Raw genomic sequence first — 27817 nt, forward strand, 5'->3', positions numbered from 1 at the left:
ACCAAAGTTTACCAAAGTGAACTCCCAAAGTACTACAATAGTCTTATAATGGAGTCACAGAAAGTTCCCTGAGACACTCCAGTCTGTTGTGCCACCCAGGCAAGCTGGACTATGTGATAAATGATCACTTACACCAAAAATCACAATATTTTCAAGTTACACCAGTCCCAAGAGACCAGTCAATCACGCAGGTTGATTTGCATCCTAGATCTCACGCTAAAGGAAATGCTGATAACTATAGAATTGGCTAACTAACAAAGGCTTATTAGCTAAGAAAATTGAATGAGTTATTGAGTGGTTAAAGCAGGTAAAATGTATGTAAAGTCTATAATTTCAAAACGTAGCAGAGATGTAGTAATCTGCCAGTTTCCCAAATGTCTTTTAAGGCTACCCAGAGTAACTCTGAGGATCTCCATCTTATTCAGTTATTCTGCCCTGTTAGAATCCAAACAGTCCAGAGATGAAGAATTATTCCTTGTGTCCATATTTATAGCTTCTTCTCAGATAAACCAAGTGACCACAACAGTTTCCACACTGGCCTCTTCTTCATTAAGTGCTGGAGGAGGGAGAGGAATGCACTGAACAAAGTTTTGAACCTTGATCTCACACAATGGCTCATTTGCATTTAATAAACAGGATTTAACATAATCTTGTAAGAGACCATCATTTGCATTACACAAGACATCTTTCTCATTTGATGGGTTATTTAATTACAGGGGTATATACAGTGTGAATGTTTGCTGTTACGGTATAACATAGGGTATAGCTGAGTGAGAATAATACATGCAGCATATTTATTTTGATAATGCTAACACACAGGTAAACAAGACTGGTTTCCAGCTGTGCATTTGTAAGCATTCAGTGAGGCATCAGAGCTTGGAATGAACTGGCACCTGGTCTGCCAGCATGAAAATGGGTATGTCTACACTGCAACTGGGAGCAAGCTTTCAGCCTGGGTATACAGACTCATGCTAGCGGTGTTTGAGCTAATGCACTATAGATAGCAGAGTGAATGTTGTGGCTTAGGCTCTTAAGCTCACATGACCCCCTACACTTGAGAGCCTGAACTTCAGAGAGAGCCACAATATTCACACTTTATTTTCACTGTACTATCTCAAGCCCCACTAACATGAGTCTGTCTCCCTGAGCTGGGAGCATCCCAGCTGCAGTACAGACATACCCTATGTGGCATATTTTCTAATCCTGTTATCATTCTTGTCTCTTCTCTGAACCCTTCCCAATTTATCAACATCTTTCTTGAATTGTGGACCTCATAACTAGACACAGTTGTGCAGAAGTCCAGTAACGGTTGAAACAATGCCAAATAGGGAGGTAAAATAACTTCTCTATTCCTACTCCTAACCCCCTGTTTGTGCATCAAAGATCTCATTAGCCCTTTTGGCCACAGTGTTGCACTAGGAGCTCATGTTCAGCTGATTATCCACCATGACCCCAAAATCTCTTTCAGAGTCACTGCTTCCAGGATAGAGTCCTCCATTCTGTATGTATGGCTGACCGTCTTTTTTCCTAAATGTATATGCTTATATTTGGCTATATTAAAAATGCATATTGTTTTCTTGTCCAGCTTACCAAACAAGCAAGATAGCTCAGATCTTTGAGCTATCTTTTCATTATCTACCATTCCCCCCAATGTCTGAGTCATCTGCAGACTGTATCAGTTATGATTTTTTTGTCTTCTACTGGGTTATTGATGATGATATTAAATAGCATAGGATCACAGACTGATCCCTCTGAGATCCCCCCCAAGAAACAACACCCAATCAATTATGATTCCCCATTTAGTTATATATTTAATGTGTGCCATGTGAATTTTTAATTCTAGTTTTTTAATCAAAATGTCATGCGGTAACAAATCAAATGCCTTACAGAAGTCAAAGGTAACAGTGTTGATGTAATACACTTAATCAACCAAACTTATAATATCATAAAAACTTCAGGTTAGTTTGGCAGGATCTACTTTCCATAAATCCATGTTATTGACATTAATTATATTATCTTCCTTTAATTCTTCATTAATTGAGTCCCATATCAGCTGCTTCATTATCTTGCCCAGGGTCGATATCAGGCTGATGAGCCTATAATTACCCAGGTCATCCTGTTCATCCTTTTTTATATATTGACACAACATTAGTTTGTTTGCAGTCTTCTGGAACTTCTCCAGGGTTCCAAGACTTATTGAAAATCAAAATTAATGTTTCAATGAAATCATCAGCCAGTTCTCTTAAAACTCTGGGATGCAAGTAGTTATCTGGACCTTCTGATTTTCATATGTCTAACTTAAGTAGCTACTCTTTAACATCGCTCTGAGATACTAGTGGAATCATAGAACTGAAAGGGACCTCGAGAGGTCATCTAGTCCAGTCCTCTGCACTCAAGGAAGGACTAAGTATTATCTAGACTATCCCTTATGTATGTTTGTCCAATCTGGTTTTAAAAATCCCCAATGATGGAGATTCCACAACCTCCCTAGGCAATTTATTCCAGTGTTTAACCACTCTGACAGTTAGGAAGTTTTTCCTAATGTCCAACCTAAACCGCCCTTACTACAATATAAGCCCTTTGCTTCTTGTCCTATCCTCAGAGGTTATGAACAGTTTTTCTCCCTCCTTCTTGTAACAGTACTTGAAAACTGTTATCATGTCCCCTCTCCATCTTCTCTTCTCCAGAATAAACAAACACAATGTATTCAATCTTCCCTCATAGGTCATGTTTTCTAGACTTTTAATCATTTCTGTTACTCTTCTCTGGACTTTCTCCAATTTGTCCAAATCTTTCCTGATATGTGGTGCCCAGAACTGGACACCATACTCCAATTGAGGCCTAATCAGTGTGGAGTAGAGCAGAAGAATTACTTCTCATGTCTTGCTTACAATACTCCTACTAATACATCCCAGAATGATGTTTGCTTTTTTTGAAACAGTGTTACACTGTTGACTCATATTTAGCTTGTGGTCCACCATGACCCTCAGATCCCTTTCCGTAGTACTCCTTCCTAGGCAGTCATTTCCCATTTTGTATGTGTGCAACTGATTGTTCCTTCCTAAGTGAAGTACTGTGCATTTGTCCTTACTGAATTTCACCCTGTTTATTTCAGACTATTTCTCCAGTTTGTCCAGATCATTTTGAATTTTAATCCTATCCTCCAAAGCACTTGCAACCCCTCCCAGCGTGGTATCATCCGCAAACTTTATAAGTGTACTCTATGCCGTTATCTAAAACATTGATGAAGATATTGAACAGAATCAGACCCAGAACCGATCCCTGCAGGTCCCCATTCATTATGCCCTATCAGCATGACTGTGAACTACTGATAACTACTCTCTGGGAATGATTTTCCAACCAGTTATGCACCCACCTTATAGTAGGTTATATTTCCCTCGTTGGTTTATGAGAAGGTCATGCGAGACAGTATCAAAAACATTACTAAAATCAAGATATACCACATCTGCTGCTTCCCCCCACACCCATAAGGCTTGTTACCATGTGAAAGAAAGCTATCAGGTTGGTTTGACACGATTTGTTCTTGACAAATCCATGCTGACTGTTATTTATCACCTTATCTTCTAGGTGCTTGCAAATTGATTGCTTAATTATTTGCTCCATTATGTTTCTGGGCAGGGCCACCCAGAGGATTCAGGAGGCCTGAGGCAAAGTGGGGGAAGTGCGGCGCTTGTACTCACCCAGCGGCGGTCTGGGTCTTTGGTGGCATTTCGACGGCGGGGGGCCCTTCAGTCGCTCCGCATCTTCGGCAGCACTGAAGGGGCCCCCGCCACCAAAATGCCGCCGAAGACCCAGATCGCCGCCGGGTCAGGGCTCGCGGGGCCCCTGCGGGGCTCGGGGCCTGGGGCAGACTGGCCCACTTGCCCCCCCCCCCCCCCCCGGGTGCACCTGTTTCCGGGTGCAAAAGTTAAGCTGACTGGACTGTAATTCCCTGGGTTGTCCTTACTTCACTTTTTATAGATCAGCACTCCTTTTCCAGTCTTCTGGAATGTTTCCCGTCTTCCATGACTTTTCAAAGATAATTGCTCATGGCTCCGATATCTTCTCAGTCAGCTCCTTGAGTATTCTAGGATGCATTTCATGAGGCACTGGTGATTTGAAAACCTCTAACTTCTCTAAGTAATTTTTGGCTTGTTCTTTCCCTATTTTAGACTCTGATCGTATATCATTTTCACTGGCATTCACTATGTTAGATGTCCACTTGCCACAAACCTTCTTGGTGAGAAATTGAAACAAAGAAGTCATTAAGCACCTCTTCCATGGAAAGTGTCATCATGTGACATCTCTTTTTTTCCAACTATAGAAAAAAATCATACACTTCTGCCCTTTCTGCATTATTAGTGATAAATCTACCATATTCATCTAGTAATGGACCAATACCATTCTTAAAATTCTTTTTGTTCCTAAGATACTTTAAAAACTCCTTATTGTCCTTAACTCTCCTGGCTATAGATTTCTTTGTCTCTCCTTTCCGTATGAATTTTCTATAATTCCCAGCTTCTGACTTATATCCGTTACTATTGACTTCCCCTTTCTTCCATTTGTTTTATATAGCTATCTGCTTTGACTTCCCCTATAAACCATATAATCTTCTTCCTTAGTTGTGGTATTATGGCTTTTGGGGTATCAAGTAAAAAATGTTCTTAACCAATTCCCAATCATCATGCACAGTTTTACCTGATTACTTTCTTCCTCAGAGCTGATTTGGCTCACAGTTGTTTTCAGTTTTGTGAAACTGGTCATTTTAAAAGACCAAGTATTTGTGCTACTCATTTGGACTTTCTTCTGTTTGCCCATAAAAAATGTGATCAAGTCATGAGTACTTGCACCTAAGCTACTATAAATGTTTAGTTCTGTTTAGTTCTGTGGTCGGTCTCCTTTTATCTGTCAAGGTGAGGTATAATATAGAATTCCCCCTGTTGAATACAACCCTTCTTGAGTTAGGAAATTGTCATCTATAATATTTAGAAATTCCAAAATTCATGGTGTTACGTAGTGTTGAACAGAATCATTTCAGTCCACCTTTTATTAGACATCTCTTCTAAAATGCAGAAAGTAAAGAGCAACAGGGCACTGACAGATTGACTCCCATTTAAATTTGTAAGGGGTTCCAGACTTTGGGGCCACACCCTGCAATTCTTACTCAGACGAAACTAGAGAGGCAAGGTGGTTGAGGTAATATCTCTTATTGGATTAACTTCTCTGGAAAGAGACAAGCTCTGAGTAGCTCGAAAGCTTTTCTTCAGAGTCTGGGAAAAGTGCTCAGAGTATCACAGCTAAATACAACATGGGACGTATTGTTTAGCATAAGTAGTTAATACATATTGTAAGAGACCATTCAAGGTGAAGTGGCCAATTAACACCTCTGCAGTCATAGGACAAAAAACAGGGTTAGCAGATTCCAGATTATTGTTATAAACCACAAATCCAGTGTCTGTTTTAAGACCATGATTTTTAAAGTCTAGCAAAATTACGAATTTAGCCTCCCAGGCTTCTCTTTGTGTTGTGCAGGTTTCTTTTGAAGATGAGGACTGAGAGATCAGATATGGAGTGATCACTTTGTGAAAAGTGTTCACCTATGAATTATAGCATGTTTTTGTCTTCTATCATTTTTCTGCATGAGTTCATTCAAGTGTGTAGTGACTGGTTTCAACAAATGTAGTTGTTATTGGGTCATTTAGTACACTGAATGAGGTATACCACATGTTGTGATAGGCATATGTAAGACCCAAGGATTTTGAAAGGTGTGTTATAGGGGCAGTCATTGATCATTGTAGCAGTGGAGATACGTCTGCAGGTTTTGCATCTATTGTTCTGGCAGGGTCAGGTGCCGCTTTGAGTTGGTATGTCTTGTTCTGCGGAGCTTGCTTCTGATAGTGAGTTTGGCAAGGTTGGGTGTTTGAAGAGGCGGGTTGGGAAAGATTTCTTTCAGGATGTGGTCCCCTTTAAGTACGGATTGTAATTGTTTGTTGGTACCTTGTATGGGTTCCAGTGTGAGGCAATAGGTGACAAGTAGGAGCATATAGTTGGAGGGCAGGGTTTCTGTATTGAAACAGGTATTTGGGAGGCTCATTCCATGATGCAATCTACTTCTCTTGTTTGGTGAAGGTGGTTTTAAGTGTCCTAAGGTGTATATCTCATACTTTCTCCTCGGAGCATATTCAATGAATCTGAATGCCTAGCTGTAGATAACCGATTTCTTGGTATGTTTTGTATGGTTACTGGTAAGTGACCTTACTGGTAGGTAAGTGTGGTGATCCATTGGTTTCTTGTATATAGTTGTCTGCAGGGTTCAATTGTTGTAGCTGATCATGGTGTCCATGAAGTTGATACTGATGCAGGAGTATTCTAGAGAGAGTTTGATGGAAGGGTGGCAGTCATTGACGTTGTGATGGAAATCTCTGAAGAAGTTTAGGAAGTCTGTCCAGAGGATGAAAATATCATTGATATATCCCAGGTATATCATTGGGTTTGTTGTGCCTCTCTCTGGAAAGTCTACCTCTAAGTGAAGAGATTGGCATTTTGGGGAGCCATCCTGGGGAGCCATGGCTGTTCCTGTGGTTTGGAAAAAGTGTGTGTTGTTGAATATAAAATTGTTATGAATGAAGATGAAATGGATGAGGTTGGCAATGTGTTTAGGGTGGATATCTGAGTATTGTCCATTGTCTTGCAGATATTTGTTGCAGACAGCTATGTCGTCCTAGTGAGGGAAGTTGTTGCAGAGGGAGGTGATGTCTATGGTGGGAATGATAGTGTTCTGAGGAAGGTTGTTAATGTTGCAGAGTTTCTGGAGAAAATCGGTTGTGTTCTGGAATAAGCTGGACTTTTTGTGTGATGAGTGGCTTGAGGATGGTTTCTATGAACCCTGATATTCCTTCAGTTAGGAGTGCAATGGCCAGATATGATAGGGATGCCTGGGTTCCCTTGTTTGTGTACCCTTGGAGGCATGTAGAAGATATCTGGGATGGGTTTGTGAGGAATGAGGTTTTGGAGTTGTTTGGGAAAAGATTTGATGGTATACTTAAATTCCTGGGTGAATTGTGGTGTGGGGTTATGTTTGAGTTCTTTATAGTAGAAAGTTGTTGATTTGCCTTGTTAACATAGACATCCTGGTTGAGAATTATGATGGCACCCCCTTTGTCTGCTTGTTTGATTGCTGTCGGATGGATGGATTTCAGGGACTTCTTTGTCTTGTGACTGCAGTGGTGTTAATTGACCACTTCACTTTGAATGAATTATAGAATCATAGAATATCAGAGTTGGAAGGGACCTCAAGAGGTCATCTAGTCCAACCCCCTGCTCAAAGCAGGACCAATTCCCAGCTAAATCATCCCAGCCAGGGCTTTGTCAAGCCGGGCCTTAAAAACCTCCAAGGAAGGAGAGTCCACCACCTCCCTAGGTAACACATTCCAGTTTTTCACCACCCTCCTAGTGAAATAGTTTTTCCTGATATCCAACCTGGACCTCCCCCACTGCAACTTGAGACCATTGCTCCTTGTTCTGTCATCTGCCACCACTGAGAACAGCCGAGCTCCATCCTCTTTGGAACCCCCCTTCAGGTAGTTGAAGGCTGCTATCAAATCCCCCCTCATTCTTCTCTTCTGGAGACTAAACAATCCCAGTTCCCTCAGCCTCTCCTCATAAGTCATGTGCTCCAGACCCCTAATCATTTTTGTTGCCCTCCGCTGGACTCTTTCCAATTTTTCCACATCCTTCTTGTAGTGTGGGGCCCAAAACTGGACACAGTATTCCAGATGAGGCCTCACCAATGTCGAATAAAGGGGAACGATCACGTCCCTCGATCTGCTGGCAATGCCCCTACTTATACAGCCCAAAATGCCGTTAGCCTTCTTGGCAACAAGAGCACACTGTTGACTCATATCCAGCTTCTCGTCCACTGTGACCCCTAGGTCCTTTTCTGCAGAACTGCTACCTAGCCATTCGGTCCCTAGTCTGTAGCAGTGCATGGGATTCTTCCGTCCTAAGTGCAGGATTCTGCACTTGTCCTTGTTGAACCTCATCAGGTTTTTTTTGGCCCAATCCTCTAATTTGTCTAGGTCCCTCTGTATCCGATCCCTACCCTCTAGTGTATCTACCACGCCTCCTAGTTTAGTGTCATCTGCAAACTTGCTGAGAGTGCAGTCCACACCATCCTACAGATCATTAATAAAGATATTAAACAAAACCGGCCCCAGGACCGACCCTTAGGGCACTCCGCTTGAAACCGGCTGCCAACTAGACATGGAGCCATTGATCACTACCCGTTGAGCCCGACGATCTAGCCAGCTTTCTATCCACCTTACAGTCCATTCATCCAGCCCATACTTCTTTAACTTGCTGGCAAGAATACTGTGGGAGACCGTATCAAAAGCTTTGCTAAAGTCAAGGAATAACACATCCACTGCTTTCCCCTCATCCACGGAGCCAGTTATCTCATCATAGAAGGCAATTAGGTTAGTCAGGCATGACTTCCCCTTCGTGAATCCATGCTGACTGTTCCTGATCACTTTCCTCTCCTCTAAATGTTTCATAATTGATTCCTTGAGGACCTGTTCCATGATTTTTCCAGGGACTGAGGTGAGGCTGACTGGCCTGTAGTTCCCCGGATCCTCCTTCTTCCCTTTTTTAAAGATGGGCACTACATTAGCCTTTTTCCAGTCATCTGGGACCTCCCCCGATCGCCATGAGTTTTCAAAAATAATGGCTAATGGCTCTGCAATCTCACCCGCCAACTCCTTTAGCACCCTCGGATGCAGCGCATCCGGCCCCATGGACTTGTGCACATCCAGTTTTTCTAAATAGTCCCGAACCACTTCTTTCTCCACAGAGGGTTGGTCACCTTCTCCCCATGCTGTACTGCCCAGTGCAGCAATCTGGGAGCTGACCTTGTGCGTGAAGACAGAGGCAAAAAAATCATTGAGTACATTAGCTTTTTCCACATCCTCGGTCACTAGGTTGCCTCCCTCATTCAGTAAGGGGCCCACACTTTCCTTGATTTTTTTCTTGTTGCTAACATACCTGAAGAAACCCTTCTTGTTACTCTTAACATCTCTTGCTAACTGCAACTCCAAGTGTGATTTGGCCTTCCTGATTTCACTCCTGCACGCGTGAGCAATATTTTTATACTCCTCCCTGGTCATTTGTCCAATCTTCCACTTCTTGTAAGCTTCTTTTTTGCGTTTAAGATCAGCAAGGATTTCACTGTTTAGCCAAGCTGGTCGTCTGCCATATTTACTATTCTTTCTACACATCGGGATGGTTTGTTCCTGCAACCTCAATAAGGATTCTTTAAAATACAGCCAGCTCTCCTGGACCCCTTTGCCCTTCATGTTATTCTCCCAGGGGATCCTGCCCATCTGTTCCCTGAGGGAGTCAAAGTCTGCTTTTCTGAAGTCCAGGGTCCGTATTCTGCTGCTCTCCTTTCTTCCTTGTGTCAGGATCCTGAACTCGACCATCTCATGGTCACTGCCTCCCAGGTTCCCATCCACTTTTGCTTCCCCTACTAGTTCTTCCCTGTTTGTGAGTAGCAGGTCAAGAAAAGCTTTGCCCCTAGTTGGTTCCTCCAGCACTTGCACCAGGAAATTGTCCCCTACATTATCCAAAAATTTCCTGGATTGCCTGTGCACCGCTGTATTGCTCTCCCAGCAGATATCAGGGTGATTAAAGTCTCCCATGAGAACCAGGGCCTGCGATCTAGCAACTTCTGCTAGTTGCCAGAAGAAAGCCTCGTCCACCTCATCCACCTGGTCTGGTGGTCTATAGCAGACTCCAACCACGACATCACCCTTGTTGCTCACACTTCTCAACTTTATCCAGAGACTCTCAGGTTTTTCTGCAGTTTCATACCGGAGCTCTGAGCAGTCATACTCCTCTCTTACATACAACGCAACTCCCCCACCTTTTCTGCCCTGCCTGTAATGGTTTCTTACAAAATGTGTGAATTACCTATGCTAATCTGTTCCATTTGGATTTAGCTGTGATACTCTGACTACCTTTCCCAGACCTGATGAGCTTCTCTTTCAAGAAAAGAAGTTTGTCCAATAAAAGATATTACCCACTTTGTGTCTCTAATGTCCTGGGACCCACACAGCTATAACTACACTGAAATCAGACAAACCTCACAGTCATTTCAGTTTCAAGACTGAAGGCCAAATGCTGTCCTCCTTTCTTTCCCCGTCACCCTTTCCGGCTATTCAAGCCCTTGTCTTAGCCCATGTCTCGTAAGACACTTTTCCCACCATTGCTACCACTGGTTTCATTCCATTAGTAGTAACAAGAGTGGGAGTGCTGATATCTGACCACATTCTTATTATTCTTTCATCCAGACCTGCTCTGAGCATGGTTAAAGAACACGAAGGTACAAAATGACATTGCTCTTTCTAAGCTCGTGGGAATTTGCTACCATTGGTGGAGTGGTAGCAATAGTGAAAGGTTTTAAGGAAGAGAGTCGAGGGTATGTAATGGCTCTAAGCAGAGGTTCTAAGAAGTTCTCCTCCTCCTCCTATCCTATGTCAACCTACTAGCTGTTAGAGAGGCCTTGGCCTACCCAGAGTGTCAGGCCTATGGATACCGTGGACATTCTTTTGGTCCTCTAACCACAATATAACCTACATGCTGCTCCAGCGTTTGACCTTGAATAAGGACTGCAAGGTTCAGCCACTAATTCATAGTCTAACTGGTGTGCATATATGAAAGAATGTGAAAGTTAAGGTATAAGCACTCCTAACTTTTACCTATCCTGGAGGATGGGGGAAACCTGACTAACCCAACTTAGAAGAAAAAAAAATATTTAAAAGGTGCCTACACTTATACTGCAACCAGGGCTGTAGTTCTCAGCTCATTTAGATGTTTCCGTGCTAGTTTTAAGCTAGTCAGCTCTCTAAAAATAGCAGTAAAGTTGCAATAGCATGGATTTCAACGTGGATTAGAAATGAGTTCATAGCCGGGATCCAGATGAGCTTTACAGGTGGTGCTGAAGACTGTGCAACTGTGCGCTCACTACTATTTTTAATGAGCTAGCTAGATTAAAGCTAGCATGGGTATGTCTATGTGAACTGTAAATTACACCCCCAGTCTCAATATAGCCATAGCCTTAGTGTTGTGCTCTTTGGTGTTGGTTCATATGTGGCAAGATATCACCCGGTAAAGCCTGTGCAAATACTTATCAAAAGGCAAGATAGTGGTAAGGAGAAGTGGGGGGGCAGCAAACATGAGTACAGAATATTTGAGAGAAAGAGAGTAGAAACATTGAGGGTGAAATTCCACCCTCACATTCTAAGCAATGGTGTTTCATAGAGGGCATTATGAAAGCATTGTGGGCAGAAAGGAATTTTCCTCCCAAACTGGGAGGAATGCAGCACTGTAAACTTAATCCTTCCATGTTGCTATTATATTTCCATAAACTGGCATAACAGTAGCTACCACTATGCAAATTCTATACAGGCTGTGGTGGCCATTCATTCTGGGTATTCTAGCCCCTCATCCAACCCAACCCAAGCCACCTCTATGTAGCCCTGATCAATCTCCCTTTAAAGTCAATAGAACTATTTTCATTGATTTCAGTAGAAACTGGATTAAGTCCTATGCTGGCAAACTATCCACCATATGGTCACTCTCATTACTATTATTATTCTGCTCAATTAAAAGTTACCCTTTGTTGATCGTGCTGTTTTCCTTTTTGAAATGGTTAGTTGTGAAGAACACAGGTTTTAGCTATAAGAGTCTTAGATAACTGCTAAACTAAAAGCTTGCTTTTAGAAATGCAATGAGCGAAATGCAATTATGCTTATCCAGGAAATATAACTGTATGCATACAATCAACAAAACTTGGACCCTAGTTCAATGAGTGCTCCATGTTCACTTTCCTTTGTTTGCAAATTGAAATACTTTCTGCTACTAGAACAGAAAATCAATTTATAAGATGCTTTTATAGATCAGTACAAATGAAAAGTCACTTACATTCAGTCCTCTTGCTGTGCTACATAAATGTTGATGCATTGGTTTTTTTTGTTTGTTTTTTTAAGGGCTTACATTCTGGAAAAAAGATCATTTTTCATTTAAAAAAATCTGTTCAATCTGTTTTGTTTTTTTTTCCCCAGAACATAAAAAATATTTTCTCCTTTCCTTGGAATCTTTAAGTAACCATTTTATAAAATGTGTTTATTATATGGTTTGTATCTAAGTTAAAACGTTTTCTACTGGAGGATTAAAGTAATATTAAGGGGTCACTAATACAAACTGATTGGTGTTAAATTGGAAGCTTTGTTACCATGTTTTAGGAACAAATGAGTGAGGCAAAAAGTAGTTACTCAGATCAATTTCTTATTGCTAAAACAACTTGAAAAACCTTGCATATTCACTGGTAGCCATTTAAAGTAGTTTAAAAGCAACAGTTTCCACTCTATTTAGAACACAAGATAACTATAGCAGCTGTGTGGTAAGTCAGCAACTATTGACTTCTAAATGGATTCTATTGAACGACATTTAAAGAAAAACACAAACTGAACTGAAAATGTTTGTAAATCAATGTTATAACCTAAAGTAATATTTGATATTCATAGTAGTCCTCTCAATAAAATAAACATTGACACTTGTGTCAAGAGATGATGTAAGAAAACAAACCCATTTGAAATTCTCATTCCTGGAAGTTCTGAGTCCTAACCTAAATTGTATTGATTTTTATTTTGACTTGTAATCAGTAATGTCATGTATTTTTACAGGATTTCAATCTGGGGTGAGCAAACAATAATGCAGAATATTTTGTCCAAGTTGCTGAGTATGCCATCCAGAAATAGAGAAAAGTAGTTCTTTGCCTTCTGCTCAGACAACTAAAACAAATGGAAAAGATGAGAACCACTCAGATGTAATCATCCTAAACTTCTCTGAGTGTTCCTCACATTATTTAATCCTCCTTGAGAAAGAACAAATACCCAACACAGTCCTAAAGTAAGTTGTAGAAGATAAAATATTATTCTACAATCATGATCGGCCTCATACTTAGTTGTTGGGTTCTTTTTTTAAAAAAAGAGAAAGGATTGGTGGCTCAGCTTTTCCATCATAAGCAGAATGACATTTGCAACATCAAACATCGCCGCCTCTCCCACAACCCTTTAAAAATAAATACTCGGGATAGTTTTATATCTTTCCATAACTAGAAAAGGGAGAAGAGCTAGAGACTCCATTTAGTTCTTTAGGGAGTTAAATCTATTTTACATGGAAGTTGCTTAACTACTACAGTGGTGGGCAGCCATATAAAACATAGGAGACAGAGAGATTCCCAATAACATTCAAAGGAACACTTAGCAGCTTGTCTCTATACTTTTTTAAGTACATCAGAAGCAGGAAGCCTACTAAACAACCGAGGGCCCATTGGACAACTGAAATGCTAAATTTCTGGAGACTTCTCAAGGATGAGAAGGCCATTACAGGGGAACGAAATAAATTATTTGCATCGGTCTTCACGGCTGAGGATGTGAGGAAGATTCCCTAATCTGAGCCATTCTTTTTAGGTGACAAATCTGAGGAACTGTTCCAGATTGAGGTGTCATTAGAGGAAGTTTGGGAACAAATTGATAAATTAAACAGTAATATGTCACTAGGACCAGATGATATTCACTCAAGAGTTGTGAAGGAACTCAAATGTGAAATTGCTGAACTAACAACGGTGGTATATAACCTATCGTTTAAATCAGCTTCTGTATCAGATGACTGGAGGATAGCTAATGTGACGCCATTTTTTTAAAAGTCTCCAGAAATGATCCTGGCAATTACAGGCCAGTAAGCCTAACATCAGTATCAGGCAAACTATTTGAAACTATAGTGAAGAACAGAATTATCAGACACATAGATGAACATGATTTGTAGGGGAAGAGTCAACATGTTTTTTGTAAAGGTAAATCATGCCTCTCCAATCTACTAGAATTAATTGAGAGGGTCAACAAGCATGTGGACCAGGGTGATCCAATGGATACAGTGTACTTAGATTTTCAGAAAGCCTTTGACATGGTCCCTCACCAAAGGCAGTTCAGTAAATCATGGGATAAGAGAGAAAGTCTTCTCATGGATCAGTAGCTGGTTAAAAGATAGGAAACAAAGGGTAGGAATAAATAGTCAGTTTTCAGAATGGAGAGAGGTAACGTAGTGGTGTCCCCCAACGGTCTGTACTGAGACCAGTACTATTCAGCATATTCATAAATTATCTGGAAAAAGGGGTAAACAGTGAGGTGGAAAAATTTGCTGCTGATACAAAACTACACAAGATAGTTAAGTCCAAAGTGAAGAGTTACAAAGGGATCTCACAAAACTGGGTGACTGGGCAAAAAAAAAAATGGTAGATGAAATTCAGTGTTGATAAATGCAAAGTAAATGCACAATGGAAAAAACAATCCCAAATATACATATGAAACAATGGGGTCTAAATTAGCTGTTACCACTCAAGAAAGAGATCTTGGAGTCATTGTGGATAGTTCTCTGAAAACATCCACTCAATGTGCAGCACCTGTCAAAAAAGCTAACAATGTTAGGAATCATTAAGAAAGGGATAGATAAGACAGAAAATATTATATTGCCTCTATATAAATCTATGGTACGCCCACATCTTGAATACTGTGTGCATATGTGGTCACCCTTCTTAAAAGAGATGTATTGGAATGGGAAAAGGTGCAGAAAATGGCAACATAAATGATCCGGGGTCTGGAACAGCTTCCATATGAGGAGGATTAATAAGACTGGTACTTAGCTTGGAAAAGAGATGATTGAAATCTATTAAATCATAACTGGTGTGGAAAAAGTAAATAAGGAAATGTTTACTCTTTTTCATAACACACGAACTAGGGGTCACCAAATGAAATTAAGAGGCAGCAGGTTTAAAACAAACAGAAGGAAGTATTTCTTCACACAACGTACAGTCAACCATTGCGGTTATGGAGTTGTGGAACTCTTTGCCAGGGGATGTTGTGAAGGCAAAGACTATAACAGGGTTCAAAAAAGAACTATATAAATTCATGGAGGATGAGTCAATCAATGGCTATTAGCCAAGATGGGCAGGGATGGTGTCACTATGCTCTGTTTGCCAGAAGCTGGGAATGGGCCACAGGAGATGGATCACTTGATGATTACCTGTTCTGTTCATTCCCTCTGGGGCACCTGGAATTGGCCACTATTGGAAGACAGGATACTGGGCTGACCCAGTATGGCTGTTCTTATATTTGCACTAAGTCCAAAGGGAACCTGGATCAAAATATAGCACAGATTTCACAAGAGAAAGACACTAAACTTACAAAAGCTCTTATGGGTTTAGGAGGCACTTAATTAGTTACAGGCTGATGACATAACCTTTGAATGGATAAGTTGGTGCTTCAGTCTAGTCTGACGTTCTTTTGTAAAATAGAGCTCCATGTTCTTTCCATGCCCATCTCAAGGAGACCTCTCACCACAGTCTAAGCTTTAAAAGCTCCTTGAGGTTCTACTTGAAGCAGAAGTAAAGGCCTGAGAAAGTCCATTCAACTTTTGTCTCTTTGATGCTAATTCATTGAGAAATGCTCTTGTTAAAGCCATACCTAAAGGGCTGTCTAACTGCATTTTTCACTGCTATGACCTGGCTGGCTGACAGTTAGGTCATGCCAAGGCTTATATTATCTGAGGCAGAGCAGTTTGTACTGTCCTAACTTATGAAATTTTCAATCTGGATTTTAGGCAAAAGCAGCTGCATGTCTTCACTTGTAGTTAGTAAATCTCTTCTGCTTACATTCAGATCATAGGGAGGAACCTTGTTTTGGTTCCTCAGTCTTACAAAACATATTTCCAAGGAAGAGGAGCTCATATTCTCCCATTTCTTTGTGGTTTAACACTGATCTTGCTTATAGTGCTTAAGGCAGTGTTCTTCTTTATCTCTTTTATACATCCCTTGAATTACATTTACCATTCGTGAGTGAGACTCCTCTAAAGGGACAATCCGGGCAGCAGTACTTCCCAAATATTTTTTATGAAATAAAATGAGCTCAGGCCCCGCCTTCCTGTGCTCTAGAGACTATTCATATGTGGGTGCATTGAATGAAATACTAGGATAATTAAATATATTGATACACAAAGACATTGTGTGTGTATGCTCTGTGATTTACTGGTTATATACCCTTCTGACCCTGTACATAGATGGCTCCTAGTTGCCAGATGCAGCAGTTTCAGGGAGAGTCCATCTTAGGTCCATCTTAGGTCAGTCAGAGTCTTCAGATACTGTAGCTGACAAACTGTAAAGAGTCTGTATTGAGCACATATGAACTGTGATTTTTTTTTTCCAGAAACTCATAACTTGGCCAAATTTGGGTGAATTTTCACAGAGATGGCAAAAGGTATATTCCAGATAGCAAGAAGACCCCTCTGACAAATGTCAAGGCCCTGCTCCAAAGTATGGAGGCATTAAAGCTGCCCAACAAAAAGTTGTAATAATTTTTTAACCTGGATAAAACTTAAATATAGCTGGCCCGGAACTGGATTTTTGTGAGAAATTCCATGATTTCATTTTTTTCCTACTCCAAAACAGAACAAAACCAAAAAAATTCAAAATTTCTCACAAAACAAAATTCCTCTCTCTCCCCAAAAAATAGTTTCAGGTTGAGTGAAACATTTTGATATCTTGTTCAATAAAATCAAAATGTTCCTATTCTGACTTATTTTATATCTATAAAATAAAAAATTGAAATGAAAAATCATTGCAAAATGGAAAATTGAAATGTCCTGTTTTTTGTAAATGACATTTAATTGAAATTTACATTGTTTTCACATAACATTTAGTTTTGGATTAATTGGCATCTTCCAATGGAAAAATTTTCTGTTAGAAAATTTCCAAACAGTTTAATATTTTCCCTTATCCAATTCTCAGAAATAGTTGAATCACTTTAGATGCTACTTTATACATAGATATATATCATACTCCTGGGGGAATTCTGCACCACTGCGCAATGCAGAATTTTACAGAAATTAATGTGCGCTCAGAATTTCCTTTCCCCCCACAGAAATGAGCTGCAGTGCTGCTAGCCACCACTAGGGTCTGCTGGACCCAGCAGAGCCTAGTTTGCACATAGAAGACACTCCTGGAAGGAGGGAGAGGAAGCTAGATGGTTCCTGGCAGCTGGAGTTCCCAGCATGCCCTGAGGGAAGGAGAGGGCAGCATGCAGGGAACTCTGTGCAAGCCTGGGACTGAGCATCAGGCAGTTTCTCCCTCTGGATCCCTGGGCTCTGGGGGTGGAGAAGGACGGGTGTCTGGGAAAGGGGGGGCACAGCTAGGATTGGGGGGAGATGGGATGCGGGTATCTGGGCTGGGGGGCGCAGCTGAGCTCTGGGGAGGAGGAGGTTTGGGTGCATTGGCTGGGGGCTCCTGAAGGTGGCTTTGGGGGGGGAGGGTTTGTGGGTAACTGCCCCCACCCCAGCTGGGATCTTGCGGGGTGGAGGAGAGAAGGCAGAGAAACAGGAACTGGGTTCTTTAACGCTGTAGTCCGGGGGAATTTGTGTGTGTGTCTGTATTGTTACAGATATACTTGCTGACAGGTGTTTTGAAATAAACTACCAAAATAATTGAAGCTGGCATGATTATGTAGTGTTATTTTGACAAATAAAATGTTCAGAATTTTAAAATATTGTTTGCAGAATTTTTAATTATTGGCACAGAATTCCTTCGGGAGTAAGATCAGTTGGAGGCAGACACCTAGCATGGAAACTTTCAGCTCAAACTGTTACAGATTAGCAAAATTATGAGCAGTTGTAAGCCAGGTCTTAAAATGGGAAGTATTGGGCAACCTTAAGTATAGTATCACTTATAACTAAGTGAAAGTTCCAAGTCCCACCAAGATACTGGTTAGACCCATACAGTGAAAGAGCCTGGTCTAGATATGTAACTCTGCTTCCCTCTGGACAACAACTTCCAGGATTCTCACTCATTCATTCACCCTTCTCTCTGCAGAGTGTGGGGCTTGAATGATGAAATGATATGTAGTGGAGTCATCGAAGGAGCACTCATTTGTCCTGCATCTAGTCATTGTTCAGGAGTGATTTGATGCTCTTGTATCCATTTCAAATAAACTCTGGCCCTGTATTTTTATATGTAATTAAAGATTAGGAGGTTCTTTCATCCTGAAGCTGAAACGTGATCAACAGGGCAGACCCCTGAAGCAACCTACAGATGTCTGAAGATCAAAAATCTTAAGAGGTAGGAGAGCTTCCTATATGATTTATGCTGGAGGCATGAGACCCAGGATTAAGCCTTTTGCATCAGGATGTAAATTTTCATAGGTCCACAGAAGCACGTGGAGCTATGACAATTCTTACCAGCTGACAATCTGCCCTGATATCTTCAGATAAGTAGAATTACAGGTAATTTAGCTTTTTAAAAATAACTAGATTACATAGACATAAAGAAAAGCAAACTATTAGGGGCCGGAAACTTTTAATGATGGACACTAAACGTATGAAACTTCAGATTTTCTCTTTCAGATTAGAAGATAACACACATTTTTCTAAAAACTCTCTGAATGTAAAGCTTTAAGTATATTTTCTTTATATCATGATTAGTTACTATAACCTCTTGTTTTCATGAACAAAAACTAATGCCAGTGACAGGCCACCTGTCAAGGCTGAATCCCCACACTGGGACTTTGAGTATGGAAGCTGGGGGCCCACAAGGATTTTAAAAATTTATACTTGCCACTCCAGACTTGTATTAAACTCTCAAGGTTGCAGCTTTTCTCTGACCTTGGCTTGGTAAACGCTGCCACCATCCAAATGCAACGCCCCCACCCCCGCCCTTGGACCCAGGAAGGAGCACTTGGGAATTCCTCCCTGAGGGGTACCCTTAAGCCCTTTCACACACACTCCCCTCTGGGGAAGAACTGAGAAAGAAAGCAAAGGAAATCAGCTGTTGTCCCCAGCTAGTCAAACAACATGCACAAACCTCTAGGACACCAAAACTCCAATCCTGTTCTTAAAAAAGGTAAATTTTATTAAACACAAAAAGGAAAAAAAATACATCTGGAATTTAGGCTTTTGCTAGATTTTAAAAGAGCGATTCCAAAAATTAAGCACTCAAAATAGCTTTCTTGGCGGGGTTCAGCTTTAAGGTTACAAACAAACAAAAGCATCTGGGGTTAGCACGGAGGAGATCCACATGCCAAAATAAGAAATAAACCTGATCGCGTCTATCTAAACATTCCTAATTTAAAAAGCGACAAAGGACTCTTTGCCACAGGACTCTTTGTCGCTTTTTACAGATCCAGACTAACATGGTTACCCCTCTGATTCCTAATTTACTTACATATTTGGGGGGGTTTCAAATAAGTAATTCTAGTTATGAGCTGATGATTTCTCATACCTGGCTTAAAGCTTTACACAGCATTCCTGCTGCCCTCTGTTCCCCTCTTTTCCAGAGAGACACAACAGAAACAAAGGGAAAGCTTCTTTCCCAATTTTAAAAAGTTCTAGCCTTCCCTTTGGCTCTTTTGGTCAGGTGCCTATTCCTTTTCTTTTACCTGTGGACTTGTTAACCCTCTGTAGGTAAAGCAAGCATAGAACAGACACCAAGAGGGATTTTACAGCTAACTGGCTGGCTGGGTATCCATAAAAGGGAGCTACCCCTGCGTCATTTATCACACCACCTGTTCTGAGGATTAAGCTTCTCAATGGCATTGATATTTGTATTTATTATTCGTGTTCTTCACAATAGTATCTGTAGCTATAGCAACTACTGCCACTCCATCCCAATTTCTTTCTCCTCTAGTGATGTTATGGGGGTTTGCAGAAGAAAGAGTACTTGTTTGTTTATATGGCAATGAAAAAATTAAGAGCTGGCTGTACCTGAACTAACAGTTAAGAGTGCTTTTCCATGTCACTGATACTTGTGAGGAGAATGTGATAATGAAAGTTGTCTTGAATCTGTTCCCAAGACTGTTGGGGTTTTTAATTAATGTTTTCTGGAAAATATAAGGCCCAAACCAAGTTTCATTGTATTGTTCAAAGAACACTAATGGACTCTCTTCTGCAATTACTACTGATGTAAGGATAAGGCTAAACAGAAATCAAAAGGAACAGTCACAAGAGTGACGTGCTGGCAAGCTGCATGGCAACTTTAAAAAAAATACCATAATAGAAGCTCAAACTAATTGTGTGTGCCAATTTTTTAAAAAAAGTAAGAGTACCAAAACAATACCACCATAGCTAAACAGCAGAGTAAAAGAGGCCATTAGAGACAAAAAGACATATTTCAAAAATTGGAAGTCAAATCCTACTGAGGAAAATAGAAAGGCACATCAACTCTGGTAAGTCAAGTATAAAAGTGTAATTAGGCAGGCCAAAAAGAATTTGAAGAGCAACAAACAGAAGGCAAAAACCTACAGCAAAATTTTGTGAACTACATCAGAAGCAGGAAGCCTGCCAAACAATCCGTGGGGCCACTGGACAATTGAGGTGCTAACGGAGCACTCAAGGAAAATAAGGCTGTTGCAAAGAATATATTAAGCTTCTCTGCCTCTCTCTTCACTACAAAGAACAGGGCCGGCTCCAGGCACCAGCCCACCAAGCTTGTGCTTGGGGCGGCACCTGGAGGGGGACGGCGCGGTGCTCCGGCGACCGGGGAGAGCGGGGCCATGGCCGGGGCTCGCCGCCCTCCTCCCGGGACTCCGGCCGCCCTCCCCTGCCGCGCTGGGAGGCCCTGACAAAGAATGTGAGGGAGATTCTCATATCTGAGCCATTCTTTTTACGTGATAAATCTGAGGAACTGCCCCAGACTGAGGTGTCAATAGAGGATGTTTTTGGAACAAATTGATTAAATTAAATAGTAATAATTCACCGGGACCAGGGGATATTCACCCAAGAGTTCTGTGTGAGAGGATGAATCAGGCACCATACTTATTCAATCTTTGGCTTCTTTGCTGCAATGGATAAGAAGGCATGCCAATTATGATCTGAACATCTATTAGGGGCTGGGCTGAGGTCTCCAACTATTTCCCACGGATTACTAAAAAGATATTGGATCGTAATGACTTTGCATCACTGTTGACTGGAGCTGAATTTGAAACACTGACCTCTAGATAAAAGGCTCTATAGCCCACTAAATGTAGTGTAACTATCCACTCCAGACATTATGTTTGAAAGTTTATCTCAGAATTAAGGGGCTTTTAGGCATTGTTGCAAAATGATAAGCTTTTAAGTATGTATTTTACTGGATGATATTATATAAATGCAGTTGTTGATTAACAGGTGAAATACTGTTGCCTTTGCAGTTAGAAAAAGATTAGTGTTGATATCCAGAGACATGTTTTTTTTAACACTTTTCATTTAATGGCATCCATTGTATTGAATATTTAGAAGTAGAGCTGGAGTTGTACTTGCGTAAGTCTTTGTTTGAATATATACTATCTAGTAAAATAACTTTTCGTTGTCTACCAGTTTTGCCTTTTTGAGTAAAGAACTAATTTTACAATTCTTCTTTGCTTTGGATAATAAAAGGATCATTCAAATTCTTCTTTTAATATGATATTTCAAAAATATTTTGAGTAAATATATCCTTATAAAGAGAAATAGTATTTAGAATGCACATCCTCTACTAGTTACTCAGGAACAATTCCCACTGAAGCCACATAATCTACTTCTGAGTTTACATCAGCATTACACTATTGTACCTTCATTTTTTCTAATTTAAGGTGTTATATTTGTAAAATCCTTGCTATTGAGTACTTGAATAAAAAAGGACCCAGTAGTTATTGAATATTCGTTTCATGGCAGGTACTGTGTCGGTAGTTAATGCTATTTAATTAAATACATAATTTAATTAATGATGTGATTGATTATAGAGTTAAAGACACTGTTTGGATATACTGAGTCATTTCACACCACAAAATGTGATGGCTGAACAGAGCAAACAGTTGAGTTGTATATACTGAATCCATTCTACTCTTCTCTGTTCTTATACGCCTCCTTTTTTTTCCCCCCTTCTCAGCTGTAAGCACAAGGTATACTTGGAAAAGTTGCCAAATACTAGCATAATTATCCCATTTCATAACGAAGGATGGACTTCACTCTTGCGAACCATATACAGCATTATCAACCGGACTCCAGACATCCTCATAGCTGAAATCATTCTTGTGGATGACTTCAGTGACAGAGGTAAGATCCAGTGGTTTAAGATTGTGACTATGTAGAAATTAAATGAGAGGAAAATATAAAGAAACAAAACCTGTTTGACCAGTTGTACCCAGAAAAGATCAGTTTAGTTGTTATAGTTTGCTCATGCATTGAGCACTGCTTGTTTAGTTAGGTTTTGTGGTTAGCTTGTGTGTTACTATAGATGAAGGGTGAAATATATTTTATATTAAGAAGAAGAAAAAGGTAAAATCTCTCTCATGCTTTTCCACTAATAAAATGTTTGAATTGGTGCATCTTTCTGAAATGCTGCAAATTAGTAATGTTGAAAACATATTTTTTTCTGTAGGCTTTATTCTCCCCAGTAAAAACCTATTAACTTTCACCTTTTGGATGTGACTTGACAGATTTCTTAACTTGTGTTTTATTGCATGAGGCAGCGCCATTTAACTGTACAAAATGGCCATACCAAAGAATGACAATATTATATTTTTTTCACATTATAGCCTTTTGACTAAAAAGGGAACATTGCTTCAGAACATGAGTTTTGAACATTGAAATTTCTAGAAATCTGGATAAAGTAAAACTAAAAAAATCTTTTTTGTTTTGTTTTTGTTTTGAAGCCTTAGCCTCTGAATTGCTGCAAGTGTTAGTCATCCTCCATCATTAGTTCTTGAATTCAATGTCAATAAGTCCCCTTTCTTCTTGGTAAAATCCAACAATGGCAGTTTGAGGTATTGATTAAAAAAATCAAATAATTATTTCTTTTCAAATGTACTTTATTTTTCTGACCTTAAATCTTGTAAACAACTTTGAATTTTAAAACTGTCAGTGGATACTTGATGAAGGTGAACCTTTCTCTGAACTGCAATCCACCAAAGCTGTTGCTCATCTCCAAGTGGATTGATATGTGGTGTAAAGGGGAAACTGCATTCTTGGGTAGTTTTCTAGATAATTAACTTTTGTCTCAATATGGAATTTATCAGAGCAAATTTCTGACCTACAACTATTATGGCAGGAAACCTTTAGTGTCTGAGAAAAATGTTTGTGTACCATTGCTGTGACAGAGCATTTCTCAGCAAGATTTTTATTTGACAATGATATTTGAAGAGGGGGGTGTGTGACACATGATTCTATCTTGGCTTCTCATCACTGTCATCTCTATTACCATATGAATTTTGATGAACTGTCCTTCTACATATAATGTAGTTTAACTGTAATCATGAAGTAAGCAAGTGTAAAGCTGGCTGCTCCCTGCTTCATAGATTCTATACTATGACCAGAGTTTTCTGGGACAAGAATTGTAAGGTAGTGTTGCAATTTTTCGACAGGCAAGTGATTTTCCAGTAGTAAACAAGCTGTAGAGACATTTGTAAGGAGAAGTCTTATTGGTTATCTGAAAACATACTAGAAGTTTTAAAAAGAATAATTTTACTTCAAGAGAACACTGTTACTGAGACCCTGTTCTCTCATAAGCACTCGTGACCATATATGCGTTCAGAATATGGTGGTATAGTAGTAGTGTTTTATGAAGGTTTTACTGACAATAAAAGTAGCTTTTATAATATTAAATATTATTGGTCTAGAAGGTTTAAATCTACCTCCTGGTTACTAGAGAGAATCAGTTACAATTAATCAAATAATCTTGTCTCTCTTTTAGCAGTTCTCAGTGTGTTGGTTTGTTTCTAGTGAGCGCCCTCTGTCTGCTAAGCAAGACCTCTCTTAGCAGGGTGAAAATATTTTGTATGAATAAATGTCACCACATTTCCACCTTTGGAGTACATTTTCAAACGTTGTACATAGAGTTTGGTTAAAACTGTGGGAGTCACATAGTTCAAAATTATATTCAGCTTAGAGAAAGTCTGAACCTTTTAGACCAAGACATTTGTTGTTAATACAGGGATGAAGATAAGGCTTCTGAAAGAGACAGTACAAGACTGTGTCCCACTGAAAAATGAATACTAGTTTAAAGAAATTACTTTGCAAAACACTGTTCCTACCTCAAATATCATAGAATATCAGGGTTGGAAGGGACCTCAGAAGGTCATTTAGTCCAATCCCCAGACAGATTTTTTGCCCCAGATCCCTAAATGGTCCCCTCAAGGATTGAACTCACAACCCTGGGTTTAGCAGGCCAATGCTCAAACCACTGAGCTATCCCTCCCCCCAAATGATTAACACTAAAATAGTGTAAAAAAAAAAACCTGTAGTGGAAAATGCAGATTCAATAGTATCTAAACATTTCATAGAAACTTGAATTGCTGTGGGGGCTCACCAGCTCCATAATAGTCCTCCAAGCTTGTGTAATACAGATGGATTAGTTTGATTTGTACTTCTGTTGCAAGATGACTTTTCAGTTCATGGAATGATCCAATCACAGTGATTTGTGAAATACCTTATCTGTAATTAGTAAAATCCGTTCTACATCCTGTACGGGATCTCTTTTTGAAAGACTAGAAGAGGAAGCAAAGAAGGCATATCTAAAACAGCCTATGGCTAATTAATCTGTGTAACTGTTATTGAAATCCCTGGGAATAGAGAGCAAATTGTTGTACTCTATCACCTCTGTGCTGGAGATGTTTTCACATGTGCTAGTGATGAATGTGTATCCATTAGTGTCATTGTCCTTTTTCCTAATAAGTACCATATTGTAAGTGCCTGATTTAGTCTGGTTCCTATTGTTCTGAAGCCAGTTATATCATTTAAATAATGTTACATTTTTGCCATGGTATTCAACTGAAAAGTGTGAATTAGTGCACTCTGCCATTAAAGTTTTTATATGGTTCAGGATTCATTTAAACTGTACTTATCCCTTCCAAATTATTTTAAAACTGATGATAGGTGTCTAGCATTCCCTCCGAGGTCCTTTATTAATCAAACTCTTCTTCAGAACACTATTGCGGAGTGATAACTAAGAGACCAACGAATTAGTTGGAAATACAATTATTTAGAAAGGTGGAGAACACTTAACAACTTCAAAGGATTGTAAAAATAGATGAAGGAATGTCAGTTCTTTTCCTATTTTATATTTTTACCTAATGTTAACACTGAAGTGCATATAAAGAGTCTTAGATGACAGACAACAAAAATGTTTTAGTGCATAGCCTATCACTGAGCATTTGGCTAGATTATTTATGAAAAGTTATTTGTGTGCCTTGATTTTATTCCTTCAGCTTTAGCTGTCAATACCAAAACCTTTGGCTTGTTCATGCATAACATTAGCAATAAATTATGACATTTAGGTATTCTAAAACCAGAAGAACAACTACATCTTTTAAATCTTGATATAACCCGAAACTAGAGAGCTGATATAAAAAAAGGAAGCTAAACAAATGTTATAAAATATGTCTGTGCAATATTTATTTATGAAGAAATTCAGTGTTTGATGACTGTGTGAATGAAAGAAGCTCTCACAATCCTGAGGTAGAAATCTACATTTTGGTATATCTCAGAAGGCACAGTGTCTTAAAAAGTCTTTTTTTCATATGTTTCCTATCACATCTGAAGAAATCAAAGAAAAATTTATTGATGTATTTAGTAAAAATGGTTCTTTTTTCTGGTTGTCTTAACCAGGCCCATCTCCAGGCACCAGCTGAGCAAGCTGGTGCTTGGGGCGGCAGATTGTTCGAGGCGGCATTCTGCCCAATCCTAGGGCTGCACATAAGAACATAAGAAAGGCTGTACTGGGTCAGACCAAAGGTCCATCTAGCCCTGTATCCTGTCTACCGACAGTGGCCAATGCCAGGTGCCCCAGAGGGAGTGAACCTAACAGGCAATGATCAAGTGATCTCTCTCCTGCCATCCATCTCCACCTTCTGACAGACAGACAGGCTAGGGACACCATTCCTTACCCGTCCTGGCTAATAGCCATTAATGGACTTAACCACCATGAATTTATCCAGTTCTCTTTTAAACTCTGTTATAGTCCTAGCCTTCACAATCTCCTCAGGTAAGGAGTTCCACAAGTTGACTGTGCGCTGCGTGAAGAAGAACTTCCTTTTATTTGTTTTAAACCTGCTGCCTATTAATTTCATTTGATGACCCTTAGTTCTTGTATTATGGGAATAAGTAAATAACTTTTCCTTTTACGGCCGCTTTTTTTTTTTTTTTTGTTCCACTCCGGCCGCCCTGTAGGGGGCAGCGGCGCGGAGAACCAGAGCGCCCTGCAGGGCAGTCCTCTTCCTTCCCTCCCCACCGACCGGAGCAGAGCCCTCGCGGCAGGAGGCGGCGCAGCGGGAGGGGCCGCGTGGCAGCACTCCTGCTGTAGACCTGGCCGCCCCCTTCTCTATCTCTCCCGCCCGCTCCCTCCCCCTTTTTTTTAACAACAATGGGGTAAAAAAAGGATGTGAAACTTTAAGTGAGCCATAGTGTTTTATATGATCATAAACAAGAATGCAAAACACTAGTGTGTTGTCAAGGTCAAAGAGAAATGAGCCTGAGGCTTAAAGAACGTAAGTAAAGGGGTGAGGGAGAGGGGGAGAGAAATTCAAAATACAAATCTAAAACATGAAAAAGAATACCTCTACCTCGATATAACGCTGTCCTCAAGAGCCAAAAAATCTTACCGCGTTATAGGTGAAACCATGTTATATCGAACTTGCTTTGATCTGCTGGAGTGCGCAGCCCTGCCCCCCCAGGGCACTGCTTTACCGCGTTATATCAGAATTCGTGTTATATCAGGGTAGAGGTGTATTGTCATTTAACAAGTTCTATAAAAGAGACAAATGTGTTACTTCTATGACATGATTTGTCTGAAAAGACATTTACTTGGGAGCTGATAGTAATATATTACAGCAAGCCCTCTTTTTGCATATAGTGCATGTAAGCCTCTTCAAGTTATACATCCAGGACATTTAAAAAAAGTCTAGATCACTGGTGGGCTGCGTGCAGCCCGTCAGAGTAATCCGCTGGCAGGCCTCAAGACATTTTGTTTACATTGACCGTCCCCGCCACTTCCTGCAGCTCCCATTGGCTGGGAATGGCGAACTGCAGCCACTGGGAGCTGCGGGAGCCTGTGCCTGCAGACGGTCAATGTAAACAAACTGTCTCACAGCCCACCAGTGGATTCCCCTGACGGGCCGCAGGTTGCCCACTGCTGCTATATGCAGTGCTCACCAGTGATAAAAATTGGTAGAAGGTGAGGTTTAGCATCTCACTGGCTCTTAATTGTATTCCCCTTGGGGAATACTTCACACATTATTCATTCATGTAGCTCCATGCCCAGTTTGCCAGGGATTTCTTGCCTGGTTTATTTAGTTGTTGGCTATTTTGTTTAGATTCTAACTTTCCTTGGACAGGGAACGTATCTTCCTCAGTGTCTGTAGAGAACCCAGAGCACCATCAATGTTCAGATAATAATATCCAGCTGCAGGTAGTTTGGCCATATAGCTCATATCTGACTTTATTGCTTCATGCAAGATTGCAAATAGTGATTTGGCAAGGTTGAGGGCTGCCTGTTTTAAAAGCAAAGCAGTTGTAATTCAACGTCAGAACTGTATGCTTTTCTCAAGAATAATAAATTCAATCTGTTTTACGGCAGATTAAATCCCATTTATTTTACTTGCAGAAGCTTTTTGAGGAGGATGTCACTTGTGACACCAGTTTGTAAATGCGTGGCTTCAGATGTTGGGCAAGCATAATTTTTACTGACTGAATTAAGGTTACATTGCATGTT

At 40.2% G+C, this 27817-nt stretch overlaps 1 protein-coding gene across 1 annotated transcript in view; it reads left to right on the top strand.

The window, feature by feature from the left end:
- GALNTL6 (polypeptide N-acetylgalactosaminyltransferase like 6) overlaps positions 1-27817 on the top strand; it is a 948842-nt gene that overhangs the window by 465770 nt on the left and 455255 nt on the right. Inside the window, 1 exon segment of the mRNA XM_034772183.1 lies at positions 22001-22167. Within this exon segment, the coding sequence (XP_034628074.1) occupies positions 22001-22167 (167 nt within the window).

This window comes from Trachemys scripta, chromosome 5 (genome assembly GCF_013100865.1).
Source record: "Trachemys scripta elegans isolate TJP31775 chromosome 5, CAS_Tse_1.0, whole genome shotgun sequence".
Taxonomy (NCBI): Eukaryota; Metazoa; Chordata; order Testudines; family Emydidae; genus Trachemys; species Trachemys scripta.